A 22,931-nucleotide genomic window follows, 5' to 3' on the forward strand; every position below is an offset into this window, starting at 1 on the left:
CACCGCCATCTCTCCCTGCTGGTTCCAAAGAGACCCCTCCACCGCCATCTCCCCCAGCTGGTTCCAAAGAGACCCCTCCACCGCCATCTCTCCCTGCTGGTTCCAAAGAGACCCCTCCACCGCCATCTCCCCCTGCTGGTTCCAAAGAGACCCCTCCACCGCCATCTCCCCCTGCTGGTTCCAAAGAGACCCCTCCACCGCCATCTCTCCCTGCTGGTTCCAAAGAGACCCCTCCACCGCCATCTCCCCCTGCTGGTTCAAAGAGATGGGGAATAATGAGGAGATATTCTGTTTTCAAGGATCAGGTCCAACAGGCCATCCAACGTCACACCTCCGGCCCGTGCTTGGTTTATTCTTTTTGTCCTAGATTAGGTTTAATCTGGGTCCATGAAACCGGACCCTCACTGCATTTCATTCTCCAGTACTAATCCAAAATTTGATTTCTGCTCGTCTTCCGGACAGCAGCTTTTCTTGGTTTTGTTGGTCATTTACACAGGATTTGCACATTTTGTGTAGAAAAGTTGTAACATTGAGTCCCTGTATCTGTTGTGCAGAAGGAACATGTCACCATGTTGAAATCTATTCTGGGTTAAAGGTCAGTGACCCACTCCATCTCTTACTCATGTCCTGCTACAATGTGTTACAGGACACAAGTTCTCACAGCTGTGTGTGTTTGGCTTGTTCTGGATTTATGCACGTGTCAATGTGTAAAAACAGCCTGGCCAATTTCTACTTACGAGGAATGTGGTGTAGCGGGTGGTGTAGCAGGCCTACTACACCACCTACCTCCTCTACACCACCCACCTCCTCTAGCTTGTTCTGCCCGCTACACCACCCACCTTCTCTAGCTTGTTCTGCCCGCTACACCACCCACCTTCTCTAGCTTGTTCTGCCCATTACACCACCCACAACCTCTAGCTTGTTCCGCCCATTACACCACCCACCTCCTCTAGCTTGTTCCGCCCTTTACATCCCCTAACCACCCCCAACCCCTTGTTTGGGTTGCTGTGCTCTTTGTCACATTCCTCATAAGTAGAAATTGGCCAGGCTGTTTTTACACATTGACACGTGCATAAATCCTCAAGCACATATAGGTGTACACTCACACACACCTCAATGCAATCCCATACTCACAATAATGAAGATTCATATGTTCTTCCTATGGACCTACCTGGTCAAATTAAAAAAAATACTATTTAGTTTTTTGTACCATCTGAAGCTCTCTACATAAAACGTCCTGAACGTTTTCAATACTGCACATAGTTTTTTCTCCACCTGAGAATTAGGGTTTCCATTAACTCTGTGTGTTTCACCTGTCCAGTTTTTTTCATAGAGTACCTTCCGTCCCAGTATCCATTAAATGAAGTCATCAGGTCTATGGTCCCAACCCTTCAGTTAAATTTGCTTGAGGTCAAACGTCAATTCCTGTGCCAGCTAGCCTCCTAGAACTTCCAAACCAAAACATATTCAGCCTGAGTGTAGCTAAAGAAACTGAACATTTCCAAGGGGGATTCAGGCCCAACTAGAAATACATTAACTTCAGAATTCCATACAAATTGGATGTATAATAAAGCGGCAGATGGACTTGGTGGAAGGAGTCTGGGAATGTGTTTTCTTCCTGGGGCCTTGGACCCAGGAAAACTGGGGGGAAAAGAGGTCTGTTTTTCCCGTCTCTGTGTGCCAGGGACCCTTTGGCCAGGTGAAGAAGCATTAGTAAAGCAGAATTCCACTGCCAGCCAGTTTGACATTTCCACTATTATCGATGTGGCCTGGTGATGTTTGGTTTAAGTATCTCATGGTCAATGGTAATTTTGTTATCAAATGGAATGCCATGCTTGACTTTGTGATCATTTACACTGGATATGGTTATAACACTGACCTTCACTGTAACAAACAATTCAGTCTGTTGTCACTCTAACTCAGACTCACACACAAGGTACAAATTAGAAGGGCCCATTGGGACCCACTGAATTAGAGATGAGACCTTTTGGGGTTCTCTAACAAATGCTAGTTTAAACTCCTTGATATTATATGCTTTAAAGTGATAAATATGAATAAAAAGTGTTCCATTTTTGACCAAATGTTCATGGTTCACAACATTGTTAGGGAACTCTGGTCCTGGAGTGCTGAAACATTTTTGGTTTTCATCCTCTCCTTCTAATCATAGATTAATTCTGACCTTGGAAATTAGATGAGAGCAATTAATTTGCAGGTAAGCATCATTGTTAGGTAGTTGCACTTGCCAACTGCTTGACTGCTGCAACTGTGCGAGGGTGATTAGCACATTATGGTTAACGGTCTGGAGCAGCAGCCCTTAATGATTCATTCTCAAGGTCAAGTGTTGTCAAGCAGAGGCCGGATATGTATGCTTTCAATTCCGCAAACCACTAACTCCCCACGCGATCATTTCTCAGTTCTAAACACATTTTCATTCTCTATGCTGCTTGAAGGTCTGTTTTTCTGCATTCACATTATAGACAGACATTTATTGGTCAGATCATGTGTCTGAAGCCGCAGAGCCAGTAGATTGTGTTGTGTGTGTGTGTGTGTGTGTGTGTGTGTGTGTGTGACCCTGCTGTAGAATGAATTGCGGCCAGCAGTTCAAACGAACAACTTCAATGAATGAGTCACTTTGAAAAAATTAGTCATAACTCTAAGTCCAGAGTCAGTAAGAGTCATTCAAAAATAATGAATAAATTGCAAACTGAGTTGCTGATATGAGAAAACACGTTTATGCTCGCTTTCTGTGCCAGGGCACTGTTTTTTTTTTTTTAAAGAGTTGGAAGTATATGGAATGACTGCACAGGTAGCCTATTTTTTAAAGCTATGTGTTTGACAATCAGATGAAAACATCATTACTGATTGCGTTAGCCACATTGAAAGGCAATACATGTTTACAGTTCAATTATGTCTTTATGTTTCAATAGAGGCTGGTCTATGCCTTAGCAAAGAGTCATAGAAACAATTCTATTTTGACTCTCCACACCCAATACACTCACATCTGATTTAGTTTAATTGATATCGCCATCTATTTTGGTCCCTTACTTCCTATTGTTTTATTTCTGGGCTCCAAGTTCTTTGTTGTTGTTTGCTTCTCGCAAACTGTTTCCATGGGATCAATTTGAACTGGCACCAGGCACTCCTGCAGCCTCCTTTGAACTCTTGGCTAAGGGTTGGAAGAATCCGTGGTCTGATAGTTATTTCAAGGGGTAATCTACCCCCAGAAACATAAATCATAACATTTGGTTAAATGGTATGTATCAGTGGGTGAATCTTTTTTTTCTTTATTATTTAACTACTCTAAATGGTCTGTGTGTGAAATCTAAAAAGTTGTGTAATAACGCATTCTAGCTATGTATTTTGGTCACTGGAGATGAGGGATAATAAGCTATCACGTTTCGTAACGTGGCTTTTTAACATGGCATATGCTCCAGATCATCCAAATCAGCCAGTAGATGGTGTGGATGGCGTGGATAGCGTACTTGTCCAGAACATGATATTGTTTTATTACATTTATATTGTCATAATTGTGTAATAATTATGAATTTCTCATGTACATAAGTCTTCAGACCCTTTATTCAGTACTTTGTAGAAGTGCCTTTGGCATTGATCACAGTTTTGAGTCTTCTTGGGAATGCTGCTACCTGCTTTGCACACCTGGTTTAGGGCATTTTCCCCCAGTCTTCCTTGCAGATCCTGTCAAGCTCTGTTAAATTGGATGGGGAGCTTTAGTGAACTGTGATGCTCAGGTTTCCCCACAGATGTTCATTGGGGTTTTGGATATGTCCAGGTTTTGACTGGGCCACCCTAGGACATTCACAGACCTATCCCAAGGGTCTGTGAATGCTGAAAGATGAATATTCGCCCCCCAGTCCAAGGCCTATGCCCTTTGAATCAGGGTTTCTCCAAGGACCTTTTTCTGTATCTTGCTCCATTCACTCTCCAATCCTGACCATTCTCCCAGTCCCCATTGCTGAGAAGCATTCCCATACCATGATTTTCCCACCTGTTGTAGCCTGGTGATGTATGGTACCTTGTTTTTGCCCAACATAGTGGTGGCAATCAGACCATTTTGGTGTCATCAGACCAGAGAATATTTTTCTTAATGCTGTCTGAGTGCTTCAGATGGCAAGTCATAAGCCTTGTACTCAGGAGTTGCTTCTGTCTATTACATTTATTTTAGTATATAGATATGTATTCTAACTAGATAGCCACTGAGGTAAAAATGTACCGAGCCTGTCAGAACCTGTCTAGAGAGAGCGTTGCATTTTGGGTTTTGAAGTCATTACAGATTTCTTCAACTAGGTTCACATGGTGGTCACATGTTGGTTACTAACTTATTTTTAGTAAATGCAGAAATATTTTGTCATCATTATTATATTTGCGTTACTTAACAATATATGTTATTGGTTATGGGGAGATTACACATTAAGTCTCTAACTCATACCCTACCTGAACTGAGAAGGAAATGGCTGACATAAAAGTGCACTAAAATAGGGAGAATAGGATATAGGAATAGAAATAATATTTCTTCCTTCTTGAAACTATTTCCTGGCTGTAACAGCCTAATCTTCTTCCCTTGGGATGTTTTAGCTCGGGTTGCTGCAAGCACTTTTTGACATGTAAATCTGCATACGTGTAATGTATTTTAGTGAATAATACATGTGTAAGACAAGCACATATATATATATATATATATATATATATATAAACAGGTGGCTCAAACCCTGAAGGCAGCCATATACCACAAACCCCAGAGGTGCCTTAATTCTGTTATAAACCTCTTACAATCATGTTGGAACAGTAAACATAAATGTTTTGTCGTGACGGTGGTCACGATACCGTTTTGTATGCCACAACTTTAACCCAATCAGCATTCAGCGTTTGAAACACAGTTTTCTAAGCTTAGTCATTGGTCAATACACAAATAGTTTCCAGAGTGATTAAGCGTTGTGGTGCAATAAGGCACATGGCTGGGAGCCGGGGAACTTTACAGAACACAGGCCCGAATTCCCCTCCTCCTTCTGACCGATTCGGACTCATGATCGATGGCAAAAGTTCGCTCTGCTCATCAGCGATTCACCATATTAAGGGGCCCGTTAATAACTAACGAACAGAGCCTGGCTCCAGCCATTAATTATGGAATGGAGAAAATGAGCCCTGTGAATATCTCCCTCATGATTGACTACTTCTGTAACAGCGGCAAGGCACACACCCTCGACACAGAGTGAATCATAACTTTATGACCCTGAGTTTTGAATTGACTGTATTCTGCTGAAAGTTGCTGTTGGAGACTTAGGAGCCTAATCTACCACTCGACACTAAAGTGTCTGAATAATTGTTTTGAAAATGTGCTTGAAGAGGTACTCACAGACTACACCCATAATGTCTAACGTTGTAAACTACGTAGTTCTCGACGTCCGGCTACGACAATTTAACAAAAAGCCATGACGTGTTTCGTGAACGGGGCACATCTACTCCCGCTAAACTCCCAAGATGTCTAACCTCTCTCTGTTTTTCCCCTCCACCTTCCCCACCCTCCGCTTCTTCCTTTTCTAGCGTGTAACTGCAACCTACACGCCCGGCGCTGCCGCTTCAACATGGAGCTGTATAAGCTGTCGGGTAGGAAGAGCGGAGGCGTGTGCATGAACTGTCGCCACAACACGGCCGGGCGCCACTGCCACTACTGCAAGGAGGGCTTCTACCGGGACATGGCCAGACCCATCACACACCGTCGCGCCTGCAAAGGTACGGCTATTGGTGTTCTACAACTGTTCCACAGTGCTGCTCACAAGAATCCAGGTCGGCCGGGGTCGTGGCAATATTTTTTTTCACTTTCACGTCATTCGGGGGATGAGTTTAATTGTTTGTATTCAAAACTCCTCCCGCATAAGTGATAAATCACCAGAGGGAACAAAGAAAGAATTGAAGGAAATGTTATATTTGAGACTCTACCGGCATAAACGGTATTCTGAGAAGTTTGCAGTCTCCCTCGCTTCCAGCTCATTTGTTCTTCACAATCCATCTAGGGAAGAAAACGGACTGATACCAGCCCTCCGTAATAAAATAATTTGAAACGGTCACAGAAGCTGTTCTCGTGAAATTGAACAGAAATAATATTCCCTTGGACCACAAGCCACATGAGGTTAGCAGCTAATGGAGATATTTCTCCAGGAAAAAGTGGTGTTTGAATTGTGGAATGTTTCTAGGGTCGTTTTTACAGCGAGAGCTTTTGAAAAAAAGTATTATCGGAAGAACAACACCAGCTTCCTGACCTTGTTGCTCTGGGAAATATGCAAATCATAGGGAGCCTGCCTTTTTTTCTGAATCCTGTAGATGAGTGAAGTTATGGGATGGCTTACAGAGAACTCAAAACAATGTGGATGGTGACAACTGCCAACATTGCTAGCTGTGAAGGGTTTTCAGTTGAGGTTACATGGTGAGAATCTCTCTTCCCCCGACTCCTGGTGCTTTTTCTTCTCCTATTTCGGAGGGTGGCCAACCCAAACCGCAGTAAGCCAGAAGTATCTGTTCTTAATGACATGATCGGCACCAGACATATTGTTAATGTAAAATCCCTTTTCATTAATGTCAAAGTAATTTTTTTCGGTGATGGGGTGGGGCGTATTAATGAGGTAGATCCGTGTCGTAAGTCCCAAAGCCATTGAGTATGGCATCATTTTGTATTCTGAAACAGAAAATGACTTGAAGCGTTACACCCCTTATAAAAGACAAGTGCCATTCATACACCCTAGATAGCTTACACTCCACCTTCCATCGCCGCGTTAATATTGACATCGGGCCGCGGGGACGCCATGCGACCTGTTTTTATCAAAGCGGAGCCATCCACGGCGCTGCAGAACTTTTATCACCCACTCCTCAGAGGGCCAGATGTGACGGAAATTAAAGTTTCTGTGGAAGTGGCTCACAACCTGGGCGGCTGGCGTCATGATTGATCGGAACAATCCCAGAAGCCTTTTAGGGCTTGTCTCTTCCACTTTCTCTTCCTCTCTATCACCCTCTCTGTCGTTCCGGGGAACGAGTGGTCTCACATTTTAGTAATCTAGCAGACGCCCAGGAGCCACATCCAGTTAGCGTCTCCCCTGGTCTTCATCCCGTTAGCGTCTCCTCTGGTCTTTATCACTTCTTTCTGGTCCTCCGATTCATTCATTGTCCGCCGCCACGTTTTATGCGTTTGTCCACTCGCAGTGAGGCCTGGGGAGTAGGTCGGTGCCTGAAATAGAGCACCCACAATAAAATACAGGTGTTTTTTAAAAGGGGAGCGACGAGTGGGCGTGTACATCTGAAGGGTTTGTAAGCCGGACCTGTCTGCTTCCAATCAGACCTCCTCCGAGGACGAGTGTCCCTGTCGGACCTGCTGCTTGGGTCGTCCAACACACTCGAGGAATGCCAGTTTAATGGACAGGCCGAAACTCTGATGGATGGGTCAAGTGCCAGCGTCCCTTCCATCTGCTCTCAGTTATAACTTGGTGTTTAAATAGCACGCACGCGCACACCCGCCAGCCCCTACCCCCAGTGCCCTCGGCCTTCTGCCCCAGTCCCGAGTGCCTCCCTGCGGGGTTCCCAAGCTCCCGCGCGCCTGCGCCACGGCTGCTGCCACTCTCCATTCACAGCTTTACGCCGCTACGTGCGTAAAGAAAACAGTCCGGAAATGAAAGAAACGTGCCGGCCGTCACAGCGCGGCTGTAAGCAGGCTTACCAGGAGCCCTTCGGTGTCTGCGCCTTACGAGCCTTCGAACACGGCACGGTCCTGACATTTATGTAGACTATAATAAATGTCAAAGAAAGACATTCAAACTTAGAGGACGTCAGCGGTCTTTGCCAACCAAAATCCACCAAAAGCCTTTAAACTGAATGTACTCCGACTTGTCCTCCAAACAGCTTCTTAAAGTGGAGCGTATGTAAAAACGTTCTTGTAGAATAAATTAGAGAAACAAGGGAATTAGGAAATCCAGGATAAGGAAATCCAAAAACCAAAACGCCCATGCCAGTACCGGACAGATGTATATGGAGCAAACAGCCCAATTAGAAAAAGAGAACTACTTGGACCTTTTTCAATGGACAGTATGCTCTTGTGCCCATACACACTCACACTCTTTGCTCAGACACACACACACACACACACACCCTTAGTGCTATTGATCCATTCAGGGTTTGAGTGAACAAATGTCTCCTGTCCAAAGACTACAACTCCCAATGCGGTGCCTGTCTGTCACGCCTTCAGTCACACAGGCTTGAAAAGTAATCAACATCTGAGGACATTTTTACAGCTTTTTCACTGGCCAAGCCTCTGCACATAAAACTTCAGAAAGACCGTGTGAGGACGGAGGAGATTGACCAGGGGAGGGAGGGGTTGCCCCTCTCGGGAACACCATCCTGGCACTCATCTGTTGTTTTCTGAGCAAAGAGACCGTAATAAAAACCTGCAGCCTCAGAGTACTGTAACCTTGTTTTAAAGAGGTACATGGATAGAACAAACATACAAACTTTCTCATTTTACAAGGTGTTACATACAACTCATAAACATGTGGCTGTAGCTAAATACGTTGCAATTGTACCCACATAAGAGGGCCCAATTCTGACATCTCCATTATTGGTTTTTGTGTTAGCGCCCTCCACAGAGTCCCCCAGCACGCTGGTTTTCTTTGACAGTCATCTTCAAACTAGCTTCCATTTCCCTGGTTATTCATCATCATTCATAATGTGATGTAACATAGCTTCTATGTACGTAACATTTTTGAATAATAAAAATAAAACAACTTGTGATTCATAATGGCAGAGGCATATATATTGTGGTATATGCTCTGATGACTGGCTCAGTTTATGTTAGCAAGAAAGTTAGATAGTTAACGTAATCAACCAAAGTTGACATAACCAAATGTTTCAGTTGTAATGTTTTTTATCTGCTCTGCATTCTCACAATAACAGAAACAAATTCATTTATATGTGTTAGTTTGTGTTAAGTCAACTAATGTGGCAGATTTATAACTTAATACTGGATGTTTTTTTATTTATTTAATGATTAAAAATAATCATTAATGGCAAAATATGTAGAGTCTGAGGATTCTAAAATGTAATGAGATAAGCAGTTTTGCTAAATAATTCATCACATGTCAAGTGCCACTTTGGATATAAGACTTTGTTCACTCATTGTTCATTATACACAAACATCTATGATATGTAATGATTTGTCATTGTGAAGTGTTAGAAGTGTATTTTATATATATGTTAGCTGTGGTTGCAATGTATTTCTTCTAAGACAAGGGCTGCAAATGCCACTGCAATTCATGAATGGTCCTCTTAGACAATCAGGGAAACAATGGATTGGTTCAGAAATGATTGTTGGTTGCAGTTTCATCAGTGTAGGTGTGCAGGTATCAACCAGCCCGACAGACTTTACCAGACAGATCAAAAGACGGGAAGTTTACACTTCTGCCTAAACCCCCACCCTGTTCAATACAGCCAGCCAGTTTGTACCTGATTTTCAATGTTTCTTGGATAACCTGCTAGATTAGTGTATTCTCTTCAATTCGGAGAGAGGCACGTTGCATTATTTTGCAATATATAGAAATAGAATATTTGCGATTTGAAATGAAAGGCTTTTATGTTTTTCTAGCATGTACCGGCTCCAGGCTTCAAAACCCAGTTGACGGCTTCCTCTGCTGCGGTCCTTTTAATATGTCTAAACGGGTAGAAGATGGGTGCGTTTGTCCGGGGGAGTAGTCACATTGGTAAAGCAAAACCATAACGGAGGCCCTCAACATTGTCTGGACCCACATCCCCGTCCATCAACCCATTCCATATAGATGTACTGTGTATTACACCGCCTTGACCCGAGACCCAATCAAAGTCCTCTATGAGTTTGGGGCCGGGTTGGGTGCAGCGGAACGCAAGCCATCAGATTTACAGAGCGAGCGCCAGCTTCAAACGAGCGGACGCACATTGACACGCCAGCCGGACACCCGGACTGAGGGACCACATGTGCGTCTGAAGATCAGAGTGCTAACCCCCCCCCCCACACCCCACACCCCCACATGTCACGGTCCAGATTCCCTCCAGCACCCCACCCCCATCCCAAATCAACAGCTGGTAGAGTCTTTACTTCTCAGTTGTGACAGCAAAACGAGCAGCACAAATAAACAGCTTCACACACAGTAGGGGAACCAGGACCCAAGGCCGTGAAGAACAATCCCCAGCCTAATTTACACAGGTTGCTCCATTCAAACACTTCCAATAAGTTTCTTCTTTTTTTAAAATCAGATCAAAAGGGACAAAAATCTAAATGGGACTACCTGTGTAAACCAGCTATCAATACACATGATGCTATTCCACATTTTGAAAGCATGAGTAACTTCCCCCATTCAGAGTAGTACAAACTAGCCTCCCTATGGGAGGATGTTTCATGATTAGAGCCTTCTTGGCAAGGATTAGGAAGTCAAATAACTTTCTGAATGAATGCAAGTTAATTAACTTTTTCAATAAGCTGCAATAATAACTGGCTAGTTATCGTAGATGGCAATGTGTTTTGGCAGGCCATCTTACTTAGAATAAAGATGGCTAAAGATGGCTTTGATCTCAAATGCTGTCTCCTCTCAAAAGTGTGTCCCCGTTCTGGGTTTGGCACATCTCTACTGAGTAGAATGTAGAATCATCTGGAAGGGTAAAAGGTAGCCACGTAACGGCGGGAGATGGCAAACAAAAAAGACTCCTCTGTCAGAAAGTGAAGGAGCAGTAGACGATCAGCCCACAGACATTGAGTCCCCAGTGTTTTTACCTTCAGCAGCTGCAATTCCTTGGCAGGTCCTATCAGAGACTGTTGGGTTACTGGGTTTTCCCCAAAGGCTCATTTCCCCTTTCTTGTTGTTTTCATGAAAGCAAGATGACAATTACCAGCTATCACATTACATTTAAGTAATGCAGTTTGCTTTAGCAATTTTGCAACTCGTCAAGCTTGTTTTCTACCTAATTAAGCTCAAAGTAGGTGGAAAGAGCCGTCCCCCTGTCGCCCGCCCAAGGTTTTTATTTTTTCATTTTTTGACCAGTTGTTTTTCATTAAAGGCTATTCTCAATGCCAGAACTGATTGACAAGATAACATTAACCGGAATATTTTGAGAGGGGAGATTTTAAAAAAAAAACATTTTAAAATTCTGGACAGGTCTGCAGGTTCAAGCCAAGTTAAATCATTCCCTTAACCCCCTTTAAACAAATGTTCCAAGGATATTAAAGCTGTGTGTTTCTCCGTGTCCGTCAGGCTGGGTCAGTGTACAGTGCAACAGTGATACCTGATAGCATGCGGACTGAGACGTTTGTGTTTGTCCATGCATACATGCTATGTGTGTATGTGTGACTGACGAACCCACGTCTGGTTTCCCTGTTGACTCGAGGTGAGGGTGATTTAGTATTGTTTATGCTCATGAGCACACCAGAGGCAAGGTCTGGACCATGTGAGTTCGCCCACAGTCCTTCCTCCCGGTCTCCTCTTTCTTATACTTTCTCCAGTTCAAAACATTTCTCTCTTTCCATCTCTCTCTTCTCCCTCGTTCCTTCCTCTAACTCTAACCCCCTTCTGTCCTTTCTTTTTTCTCGCTCTCCTCCCTCTCTTTCTCTCTCCTCCCTCCTCCCTCCCCCTTCTCCCTCCCCCTTCCTCTCTCTCCTCTCTGTCACCTTCTAAAGAGGTCTTGGAAGAGAGGAGCCTGATGGACAGGCTGTGTCTAGTGTTCCGCAGCTCTTTAAACAGGAAAAGCCCCGTATAGCTCAAGGTGTGTTGGGACAGACGCTCACGGCAGCACATAAAGGGCCTGGCGGCCGGGACTCTCTGGCTGGCATGTTGCTGTTGGCATGCAGCGAGCGGAGGGTGGATTTTCGGGAAGCGATGAAAACAGCCGAGCGGGTGTATGTGTCACACACAGGACTTAAGAGACTGGACAAATGGAGGCTTTTCTTCCTTGTACACACACACACACACACATATCTCCACCATGTTGGGGCCGGTCCAAAAGCCAGAAGACGACAGTGGCAGGGTAACCCAGTTGAGCAGAAAGGATTCCCAGACCTGGAGCCGGGGAACACTCTGTCCCGTTGGCATTGGGAATACACTGGAATGGCAGATGATGAAACCCTGAGACGTGTTGAACTAGTCAACTAATGACGGGGTTGGAAATGCCATCGGATTTGAGTCGAGTACCGAATGAACCATGAAACGCCTCGGACAAACCCTAGATGGTTTAGGAAAATGCCATAACTAATCATCTCTCTGTGTCTGTCTCTTGGTCTTTGTCTCTCTGTGTCTCTCGGTCTCCCCACCCCCCTCCCTGTCCAGCCTGTGACTGCCACCCAGTGGGTGCAGCAGGGAAGACGTGTAACCAGACTACGGGCCAGTGCCCCTGTAAGGACGGGGTGACGGGCATCACCTGTAACCGCTGTGCCAAGGGCTACCAGCAGAGCCGCTCGCCAGTGGCCCCCTGCATCAGTGAGTACATCAGCCACACACACGCGCACACACAACGCATTCACACACACACTCATGTAGGCTTCACCCTTACAGGGCACACTTGGACAAAGTGCCACGCACAGGACGTCTCAGTGTAGCCTCTCTTCACTGAGTATATCACACACACGGATAGTTCCTGCATGACTTTACACTTTACACATGACTTTACACTTGAGAATGTGTTTCTGCTTTAAGGCCCGCCCTGTGTCATAAAGTCAATGACATGCACTTAACAGAAGCACATATTTACTTGTCATCGGGAAAGACGGCGCACTGTTTTTTTGCAATTGATAACCACATCAAGCACTTGGGAAGACCCGCACACGCACACACAGTCTTCCTCTGTTTGTGTCTGTGTTGCCATGCCCACTCTGAGGACCAGGACCAAGTTTCATTTCTCCCCATCAGGGGTTTTACCAGACGGGCTGCGCCAGTCTGGCCAGGCTTCACACAGCACCTGATGGGTCGGCACTGAACTAATTACACAGGAAAACCAAAAAATACCACAGTAACAATGGAATAATGTAGTCCTGTAATATAGTGGAATACTATAGTCCTCTAACATTGTGGAATACTATAGTCCTCTAACAGTGGAATACTATAGTCCTCTAACATAGTGGAATACTATAGTCCTCTAACATAGTGGAATACTATAGTCCTCTAACATAGTGGAATACTATAGTCCTCTAACATAAGGGAATTCCATAGTCCTGTAACATAGTGGAATAATAAAGTCCTCTACCATAATGGAATACCATAGTCCTGTAACATTTTGGAATCCCACAGTCCTGTAGCATTGTGGAATACCATAGTCCTGTCACATAAATATCACATAAAAAAATCCCATGGTCCTGTAATATAATGGAAACACCATGAACCATTTACCAGCTCCAACAAGGGCTTTACAACCATATGACAGGTGCAGCTGTTTTATTCCTACCTTATTTCTATTACCGCATGGTGGAGAGGCATGTTCCCTGTGATGTCACGAGCTAGCCATCCCATTAGCAGGTTTAGCTATTCATTCGATTAAAGTTTTAAAGGCCAAGTTGCACCGTGCAGCGCTAGGTTAGCGTGAGGGAAACCAGCCTGGCCATAAATCCACCATTGCCTGTGTTGAATTAGAAAGTGAGCACTATCAATGCCTTCTGCTGCCATTGTTAAAACAATCATTCATTGGACAATAACCTCAGAGACATTTACTCACTCGTTGGCTATGTTAGGAAAGACAATGTGTTCTCAGTTGACCTGCTCTGGTAAAACTAAGGTAGGTTGTTTTTATCTGGTCTGGACTAGTCCAGGCTATGTCAGGACCATCCTGTGACCCCTGTGGCGTGTGTGTGTGTTTGTGCGGGTGAGTTAGATCACTAGTCCACCGCCTGTGGGCAGGAGGAATAGAGGGCAGCTTGCCATCATGCTGTGCCTTGTGGTTTGGCACGATGACACACACACACACACACACACACACACCTCTCTTGTGTAACCTGAACCAGCCACACCAGACGAATGTACCACGCTGTACCATGCCAAGCCATGCCCTACCATGCCCGGCTCTGCCAGGTCGTGCCACATGCCGCCAGGTTGTTGGTCTGACATTGGTGTTATGGAGCAGATGGTGGAGGGCAAAGAGACGAAACAATGGCGGTCATGGCCGAAGAACCAACAAGACACTTTTTAAAACGCCACTGAAAGACAACCAATAAGGAGAAAATGTTTCTTGGCTTTAGTGTGTGCGTGTGTATTCAATTGCATTGTCATCTAAGCTTTTCCCTCTGAGCCAGAGGGCATCTTTCTCCCTGAAACGCCTTCCATTCGATCGTACGATCCATTCCTCCCCCCGGTCAAGCCCCTCTGCCCCCTAACACAGGCAGGAACAGAGACCAGGCCTGCTAACACCCAATTAGTATGACACCACTGGCCTTCATCTAAATATCCCTTTATCATCTGCAATATCCACCCCTCGACCCTGCACCTTCAGAGGACTAGCCGGCAGCCTGGCGGGCCTTTCACCAGCTGCTCTCCTCTCCCCTACGCCTTTACCAAGCAGTCCAAAGCTCAATGGCCTATTTGTTTTTCTTAGTGGGGGTGTCCATAATTTCGAAGCGAGCCAACTGCCACTTGTATGGTGTCAAAGGAAAGCCCCCAGTCTGTTTGTTTGACTCCAAGCCGGTCCTCCTCCTTCCAACTCCCCAGTCGAAAGGCAAGCTCCTCTGGGTGAACGCTAACGACGCTAAGCCAGCTAATCAGCTTGTTTTTCTTATTAACACTGAGTTTGTTGTTAGCGTTAGCATTTGTTAGCATAGCATTAGCATTTCTATTGAAAATGGGGCCCTTCGTTGCGGAGGGAATTGAGTTAGATTGTTTTGGCCGTGGTAAGGGGATCTGGTTAAGCTAACCAGGGGTATTGAGGGGTTGCCTCCCTACTTTGCCATCTGTCTGGTATGTTTGAATACATTGGTCCATAGGATTGTTCGGTGCCTCTGTTTTTGTGAAAGCACTCGGTTCAAACATTTGCTCCCACATACGTTTCCAGCGTCCCTCTGCCCCTTCCTACGTCAAATAACTGTGATTTAATTCAGGCATACTTTATTGGCCTGGCCACACATGCAAACTGTAGGCATATGGCCAAAGCAATTACACCATGTCTACAGAAAATGTATGGATATAAATTGTTTCTATAAAACTGTGTGTGTGTGTGTGTGTGTGTGTGTGCGCGCATTTCAGAGATCCCAGTGGTGAACCCTACAGCCGCGGTCATCCTCAGCAGCACAGAGGAACCAGCAGGTTAGTCACTTTCCAAGCCACACCCTAAAACCTCAAATGACACTTACAAATAAGCGGGGGAGGGGGGTGGCATGCTTTTGAAAATTTCTGGCCTCCCTTTCTATACAGCATTAATAAATATTAATGGAGAGCGGGCCTCTTGTTTGATGTTCCATGAAGAAATGACTGCTCTGGATCCAAGTGAGATTTTCCATTGTCTTAAAACCTGCACTCTTGGCACTGATGTCTGCCTGCTAGCCTTTAGCCGGTTAGCTTCGCTTCACTGTGCTTGAAGCCAACTCCAGCCAAACCCAAAGCCAATGGAAAGGCTACAACAGAAGTGATTAGTGGCGTTTTTTTGTAGCCCGGGGAGAGGAAGTTTTGAGGCGTGAAAAGAATGCTGGCAAACTAACGGTTTGAGCGAAAGCTTTTTCCGCCCTTGAGTCTTGACAGTCCTTTCCCCGTCCAGGCTCTCTCCGGTCAATTACCCCCCTCCCATTTTTTAACACCTTCGCTTCATCGGCAGCGTTGCAGCCAAGGCGATGATTTGGAAATGGTGATTCATCATAGGCTTTAACCACATAACTCAACGACGCGGTGACCGCAGGCACACCTCACACAACGTTGACACCCGCTGCTCAGCTTTCTCACTTGGTTTGGCTAAGATGCTCTCCTCTCTGAAAGCCTCAGGTCAGAAGAAATGTACACTAAATCTAGAAAGCTGCGATCAGATTACCTTGAATTCATAATTCCAAACCATAAGGGGATGGTAGTATCAGACCCTGTATAAGTGGTTAGGAGGAACCTGGATCCACCCCAGGAGGTAAGCTTGGTGAATTTCTACTGCCAGCCAAAGACGGACCGGGTCTCAATTTCAATGCATTTTTAAGGCCTGTGCGGTTTAGTTGGAAGAGTATTGTGCTTGCAGGGTTGTGGGTTCAATCCCCACAGGGGACCAGTTGGAGAGGGCAAAGTATGAAAATGTACTGTTAGTCATTCTGAATAAGTGTATCTGCTAAATGACTCAACATTTTGGACCAAGAGAAAATAAGAAAATATATCGAAGAACTGTCACACAGTTGTCTGTGATATCATCTCATCAGCATTGCCAGCAGCACTCTAACATCATGTGCAGGGCCTCAGCTAGTTTAGCCCAATGATTGGTCCTGTCCTCCCTTTCTCTTCTAATACGCTAGGTGGCATTTTCACCGAATTTCTTACACCAACCCAATCTCTGCTTGTGCTTGTTACCATAACGCTCATCTGTCTTTCTGGTTTCCTAGGAAAGTGTTTTCCACAGTGACAAATAAGAAAACCGTTCATCTCGGCTCAGGAGATTTTAAGCTTCATCTCTCCTTATTACATATTAACTAACCTGCTATTGATGGACGGGTTGATTCATATATATATACTGTTCTTCTCAGAAGTTAAGCAGCCTATGCATAAGGCGAGCCACAAGGGTTTCCTTCAGCCAGTCTTCCTTTTGACCCATCTCATCTTAACAGATGGCTCTGTGTCAACTATATGGTAATTCGGCTAACACAGCGTGTTTTCTTTATCTGCGGGTCAGCATCATGTAAGGACCTCAAATGTTCAATGTTTCCCCAGGATTCAGACAGCAGCGGATTAGTTATTAGAAATGGTGAGGGAACAAACGGCCGACCCTCGCACTACTACATCCAGCATCTCCTCTCTCAGGTTCCTCCCTAAGGAACCTGAAACATCAAAAGGGCTCATTTTCATGTATATGCGCAAGGGGGTGGGGCAATTTGTCATTGTCGCCGCACCGTGAAAAAAGTGACGGGGAACAGGGATAACCGGAGCCGCCGAGGCTGTTGTGTTTTCAAACGCGCTTTTTCTAGGTCAGCGGGCGATTCCCCCAGGGGCCTTTCCAGGTGAGTGCCCATCAGTAAGTGACTCTTGGTGGGAAAACAAACCACTGACACTGTGGGCCACCAACCCGGGATCCTGCGTCTTGAGGCGACTTCACTGGCCGGCCTCTCTCCCTCACCAGGGTGCGTTCTCTTCGCTACTATAGATGGACAGGTCAACCGATTTATTCAGCCCTACCCAGGACAGATCCAGAAGAATTCAGTCAGTGGGCCTCCAACATGACCCATGAATCCGCGCCAAAACGCTCTCACTCACGGCCCCGATGACAAAGAAAAACACGCCAAATCCTCCTCCTTCCTCTCAAATACACACAGTCACATCACAGAAACGCACAAACACACACATTCACATCACAGAAACGCACATACAAACACACACATGAACTCAGGTTTGTTTACCGGTGCTTTATTGAAAGCTGCTGTGAGTGTAGAGGCGCTAGGCAGCTGCTCTGGGCTCTCTCTGCTTGTCGCTAATAAAAGCTCCATCACTCTGATCTACCGGCCAAGCCTCCCTGACAGTTTTACTGGTTCCTCTTGCCCCCTTTCTCTTCCTCTCCCTCCTCCTGCCCTCGCCTGCTCAAGCTCTCTCAAAACCCTCAGCGAAATGAGCCTTCGCAGGGAAACTGCTGCGAGCAATCACTTTCCTTTTTCAGTTTTGTTCGGGAACTGGGCAACTTTTTTTCAATGATTTCACTTTTAAGGCAGCTGGAAATGGGAAACCACAGATACCCGTCCTCCCGAAACGTGTCCCGCCAAGCCTTGCTGCTTTTTGTCACAGTGTTTGGTCAATCAGGATGTTAAACCGCGGGCTTGGAAGAGAACACTCCTGCTAACAACCACAACTAACTTGCAGGCGCCTTTCTCGCCGCAGTGAGTCGCTAGAGCACGACATGGCAAGTCTCACTGACCATGACACCCTCAATCGTGGACTAAGCTGGGACAGTTTGCACCCGCTGTGGTCAGTCATGCGCAACTACAGATAAAACGCATGTCGCGGTAACGCAGCTTCACAGCAATGCCGTGGGGTCCTCGTTGTCACAACAGGAGCGTGTGTCAGGTATGTCCGCTTCTAAAGCCTGAGTAGAATTCCATCAGAAACTGGCCTCTCCTTAGTTATTTTTTCAAACTCTATTTACAACAAGCACAGTGAAGGCGTGGCTTATTGACGGTGTTGGGACAACAAGCACAGTGAAGGCGTGGCTTATTGACGGTGTTGGGACAACAAGCACAGTGAAGGCGTGGCTTATTGACGGTGTTGGGACAACAAGCACAGTGAAGGCATGGCTTATTGACAGTGTTGGGCCCTTTCCCTCCCACTGGAGTACCATTAATACTACATTCATCCATGCTTTCTCATATCCTGTCCGTCTTCCAGTTCAATCAAACCTGTGTTGGAGTATTTTACTTTACGTGTCGGGACCGTCCTGTTCGCTCCAGTTGACCCACCAAACGTAGGTTCCAGGTGGAAACGCGTTCAACAGGGTAGCGCTCCCTTTTTGTGTTTGTCCAGTGGTCAGCTGTGTGGTCTTCCTGTGGTCCCCGTGGGACTCATAGCCAACCGACCATGACCACTTCCAGCGGGCTCTGTCTATTCTCCGGGCCCCTCAAAGCCAGGCAGACATGTCAAACGGAACACTTTTTTTCTTCTTCTTCTCCCTCTGTAATATTTCACCACAACCGGTTATTGCTGAGGCTTACGTGTGATTTGTCTGAGGTCGTATTTTACTCCAGCAAAGCCGACCAAACCCAACGTGTCCTCTTTTTCCAGACGCCTGTCTCAGAGCCCCGGCGTGTGTGTGGCCGCGTGAGCATGTTTCAGCGTGTGTGGGTTTATGCGCGTGTGCATATTTGTCTTTGTACCTCTTGTTGTGTGTGTGTGTTTTCAGTGTGTGTAATCCTAATGTCTGTTCAAGCCCTAAGAAAGTAGCCATCTTCACGTTTTTAAAATCAAGTTCGTAATTGCTGTCTGGTTAAATGTGTAATATTTCTTAGTGTGTTACCGCTGTCTAGTTAAGTGTGTGATGAAACTTAATTGTGTAATTATTAGCCTGCCTTTTTTAGGGAGGGTTTTAATTGTACTCTTTGTTCTAACAGCAGATTGTGAGTCCTATTGCAAACCAGTGAAAGGTAATCTGAAGATCAACATGAAGAAATACTGCAAAAAAGACTATGGTGAGTGTTTGCACAACTGAACACTGCATTTAGTTATCAACAAATGATTGGGGGATTTAGCTCAAATCAAAGGACAGCGAATAACAATGACAAACGTCTTAAACGCTGCTGGAAGGCTATGACATGCTGATTACAGTTTGGTTTGTGTGTGCTGTATGTGTTTGTCTCTCATCAGCGGTGCAAATCAACGTGTTGGACATGGAGACGGTGGGCGACTGGGCCAAGTTCTCGGTGAACGTGGTGTCCGTTTACAAGAGCCGCGGTGACCCGCTGAAACGGGGCGATAACATCCTGTGGATCCACATGAAGGACCTGGCCTGCAAGTGTCCCAAAATCCAGATGAGCAAGCGCTTCCTGGTGATGGGCACCAGCGAGACCGGCCCCGGGGGTCCTGGGGCAGGGGGGCCCGGGGCTGGACCCGGGGCCTCCGCAGGAGGAGAGCGCGTGGGGCTCCTGGCTGATAAGAACAGCCTGGTTATCCAGTGGAGAGACGTTTGGACACGGCGCCTCCGGAAGTTCCAGCGCAAAGAGAAGAAGGGCAAGTGTGGCAAAGCATGATGGGGGAGAGAGCTGCACCACAAACCCCATCCACCCTCTCCGCTAGTTGGCAGGATAGAGCACCTCCCCCAACACCCTCCAAACCCTGACCCCCAAAAACGGGGCCCAATGCACATTACAGAGACTGCATGTATCCTGCCTGTTTAAGGACCACTTTGTGTATAATGTATAATTCAGTTTTATTTCCAGTTATAATCGTAGGACTGTGACTGTCTTTTGTTTCCTATCGGTCTGCCTTGAAAAGGGACCATTAAAAAGGGTACGAATAGTAGACAAGAGTGGACGCCCTTCTCGACAACGACGGCAAAGATATCCACTCTGCACCCCGACCCAACTCTCCAGTTCTCCCCCTTCAGACTGCTTCAGCTCCTGTCACCATGTTAGTGTTTCAAAACTATTGAAGGTCACCTTTCCCGTTCTTTTACCAGGAGTACGCACGGAGAGCAGAAACGGGGGCTGATTTCCCATGGGGGGTCCCATGCGTGGCGCAACCAACTAAAAGACACACACTGCGCAACCTTGGCTCCACCCAATGTCTCACGGTCCCTAAGCCGATAACCGACTAGCCAAGAGCAGTCATTTTGTTGCGTACACTCCTTATTCTAATGGAAGATAAGTAGACATCAACTCTGGACAAGAAACCTCAACGGCTCCGTCTTCATCCTCAGAGGATCCTCCTCACAACAAGGGCTGTACCCACTGGGGGCCTTCACTACCAGACCTCACTTCTACCACCATAGCCATTATAGTATATAAACAACATAGACGGGGGCAACTGCTTGACTCTAGCGGAGACTCTGCAGCTGCTATCACGGACGAGCCCCCCGCTCACTGGCTGGTTGCACTGCTTCGCTTATACACAGACAGTGACACTGCTTAGAGGCTGGCAAACTCTAAAACCTGATTGTTTTCTCCCTTTTTTGCTATGTTCATGTACTCCTGTTCTCGGATCCCACGACTACAGACCCTACTGACTCATAATCGAATGCTGCCCACTAGTCCTCTGACCACGAGCAGGAAATGGAACCACACATCTCTGGCTGACTCATCTTCCTCTTGTTTTTGTAGAAAGTAGCCGGCTTCGGAAACAGAACAATGCCATTGTTACCAGGAAAACCTCTGGAGATAATATGCATAATGTCTTCCAGTGTTTGTTGGAAGAAAAAAAAAACGTCCTGCAGATGTCATTGTGTCGCCAATATTGTTGGTTCTCCTCTAATATTTCTCTGATGTGAATGTTTGCCACTTTTGATGTGTCCAATGACGGGCTGGCGACTGCTTGCTAAAAGAAGAGCTAAAATCAACATTACCATTTGGCAAAGAACAGACAAATGCTGGATTAAGTTTACCTTTCCAGCTGTATCAGATTGACAGAATGAATGAGTCTGGAACGTTCCAAGCTTCTTTATGCTCCCTGATTGTATTATGATACGAGAGAATATGTATATCCTCAAGTATTTGTATGTTTGCATGTTTGTGGTTTTGCTGGTCAGTCCGACGCGAAGCAAAAGGTTACAGGAAGCAGAGCAGGGAATTAACAAATGTTAACATCAAAATCCAAAGGAAATGTCCTTAGTCATCTCCCCTAATTGGCCTTGCCGAAATGTCTCTCTTCGTTTGCCAATAATGCATCAGCCTGTTTCTAAATTGAATCAAGAAAATGAGAAAATCAGGACAGAAATGAAACCACAAGGGAATATCTGTTTTGCTCTCAAAGTTTGTATTTTTCTTTAGTTCCTTTTAAAAGCATTTTACAATTTATTTAAGAAAGAAGGTACAATGTAAACCCAGTTTTAAGAGGTCATGCTAACAAGCTGTATGCCACCAGTAATGTCACGCTATTAGTTGGCCGGTGGCAGCGGTATGTTTGTTAAAGCCACTCAGAAGAGTGTCTCTTCTCCTCTGGTCAGGCTGCTGTCTCTTTCTGTTCTAGAATGTGCGTGTTTTTGTGTCTTAGAAATGTGACAGTAGTGAGACACGGCAGCCAGTCAAAGTCCTCCAGTCTTGTTCTAATTTTCTTCAAGAATGTATATAAATGAGAAAATGTCAAATGTAAAAACCACATACAGACACATGGTATGATTGTACTTATGAGATTATGTCGTTAAAGCTAAGAATGTGAACCAAGCATTGTCATTCTTTCAACAACAAAAAAAGCTGAATGGATTTTGAATTTGACATGAAGGTCTGTGTGGTTAGAATAGGTTCTATGGGTAACGGTTGTGGGTTCTTCCGCATATGTAGCAATGTTTGCATCATACGGTGATTCAAAATTTCGCATAGCACAATGCTTTGAAGACCAATCCAAAACCAACCCATAACCAAAGTAAAGGTTGTTTTCCATACATTTTGGTGTTAAATTTAACTTTATTTCTCAGAACAGCAAAGAGAACCAACGTATCCACTTACTTTTCAGAGTAGAAATAATATTCCCGTAGTGGAATTCCCTGAGATGGAATTTCACAAAAATGCAGAACCAAATTTTCCGATTATTTATGTATCGCTATCTCTGACAAGATGTCAAACAGGTGGAGTTACCGTAGCCACCATTTGCCTGCATGGTATGTGTGGATAGCCTGGGCAGGTTTGATGAATGTTGATGTCAGATGTCCAGAATCCCTCTCTGACTCAGCCCATAACCAAGCCGTTTCGTCACGGGTTGTACTGCACGGTCTACAATGCCTGGTTGCTCAACGTCAACACTTCATATTAACCGGTCCCAATATGTTTGGGCACTTTTGCCAACTCGTACAACTTCTGTGGTTATTTAAGTGCTGGCAAGATGGCTCAATCAGATCTGGGACCGGGTTATAAATCATATATATCCCTTTTTAACCTGCCTCTTTAATCTGTGCCACCCTGAATGTAGGACTAGAGTAGGCCTATTACAAGATTTACTAAACCTTACACATGTTGTTTAGAAATAGAAACTTTGTGAAAGCCATTTAGCAGTCTTCGTCGGGTGAGCCACCCCGTTGTTTAATGTTAACAAGCCCAACAGCTTGGCAGAGGAACCAGGGTCATAACTCACTGC

General features: G+C 45.4%; 1 protein-coding gene across 2 annotated transcripts in view; it reads left to right on the forward strand.

The window, feature by feature from the left end:
* ntn2 (netrin 2) overlaps positions 1–22,020 on the forward strand; it is a 57,487-nt gene extending 35,467 nt beyond the window's left edge. For both annotated transcript variants that reach the window (XM_010905113.5, XM_020046969.3), the window contains 5 exons: positions 5,560–5,748; positions 12,342–12,491; positions 15,237–15,296; positions 19,262–19,339; positions 19,515–22,020. In XM_010905113.5, coding sequence (XP_010903415.1) covers positions 5,560–5,748; positions 12,342–12,491; positions 15,237–15,296; positions 19,262–19,339; positions 19,515–19,897 — 860 coding nt within the window. In that variant the 3' untranslated portion in view covers positions 19,898–22,020. The remainder of the gene's footprint in view (positions 1–5,559; positions 5,749–12,341; positions 12,492–15,236; positions 15,297–19,261; positions 19,340–19,514) is intronic.
* The last annotated feature ends 911 nt before the right edge of the window (positions 22,021–22,931 follow it).

Source organism: Esox lucius, chromosome 5, assembly GCF_011004845.1.
Source record: "Esox lucius isolate fEsoLuc1 chromosome 5, fEsoLuc1.pri, whole genome shotgun sequence".
Taxonomy (NCBI): domain Eukaryota; kingdom Metazoa; phylum Chordata; class Actinopteri; order Esociformes; family Esocidae; genus Esox; species Esox lucius.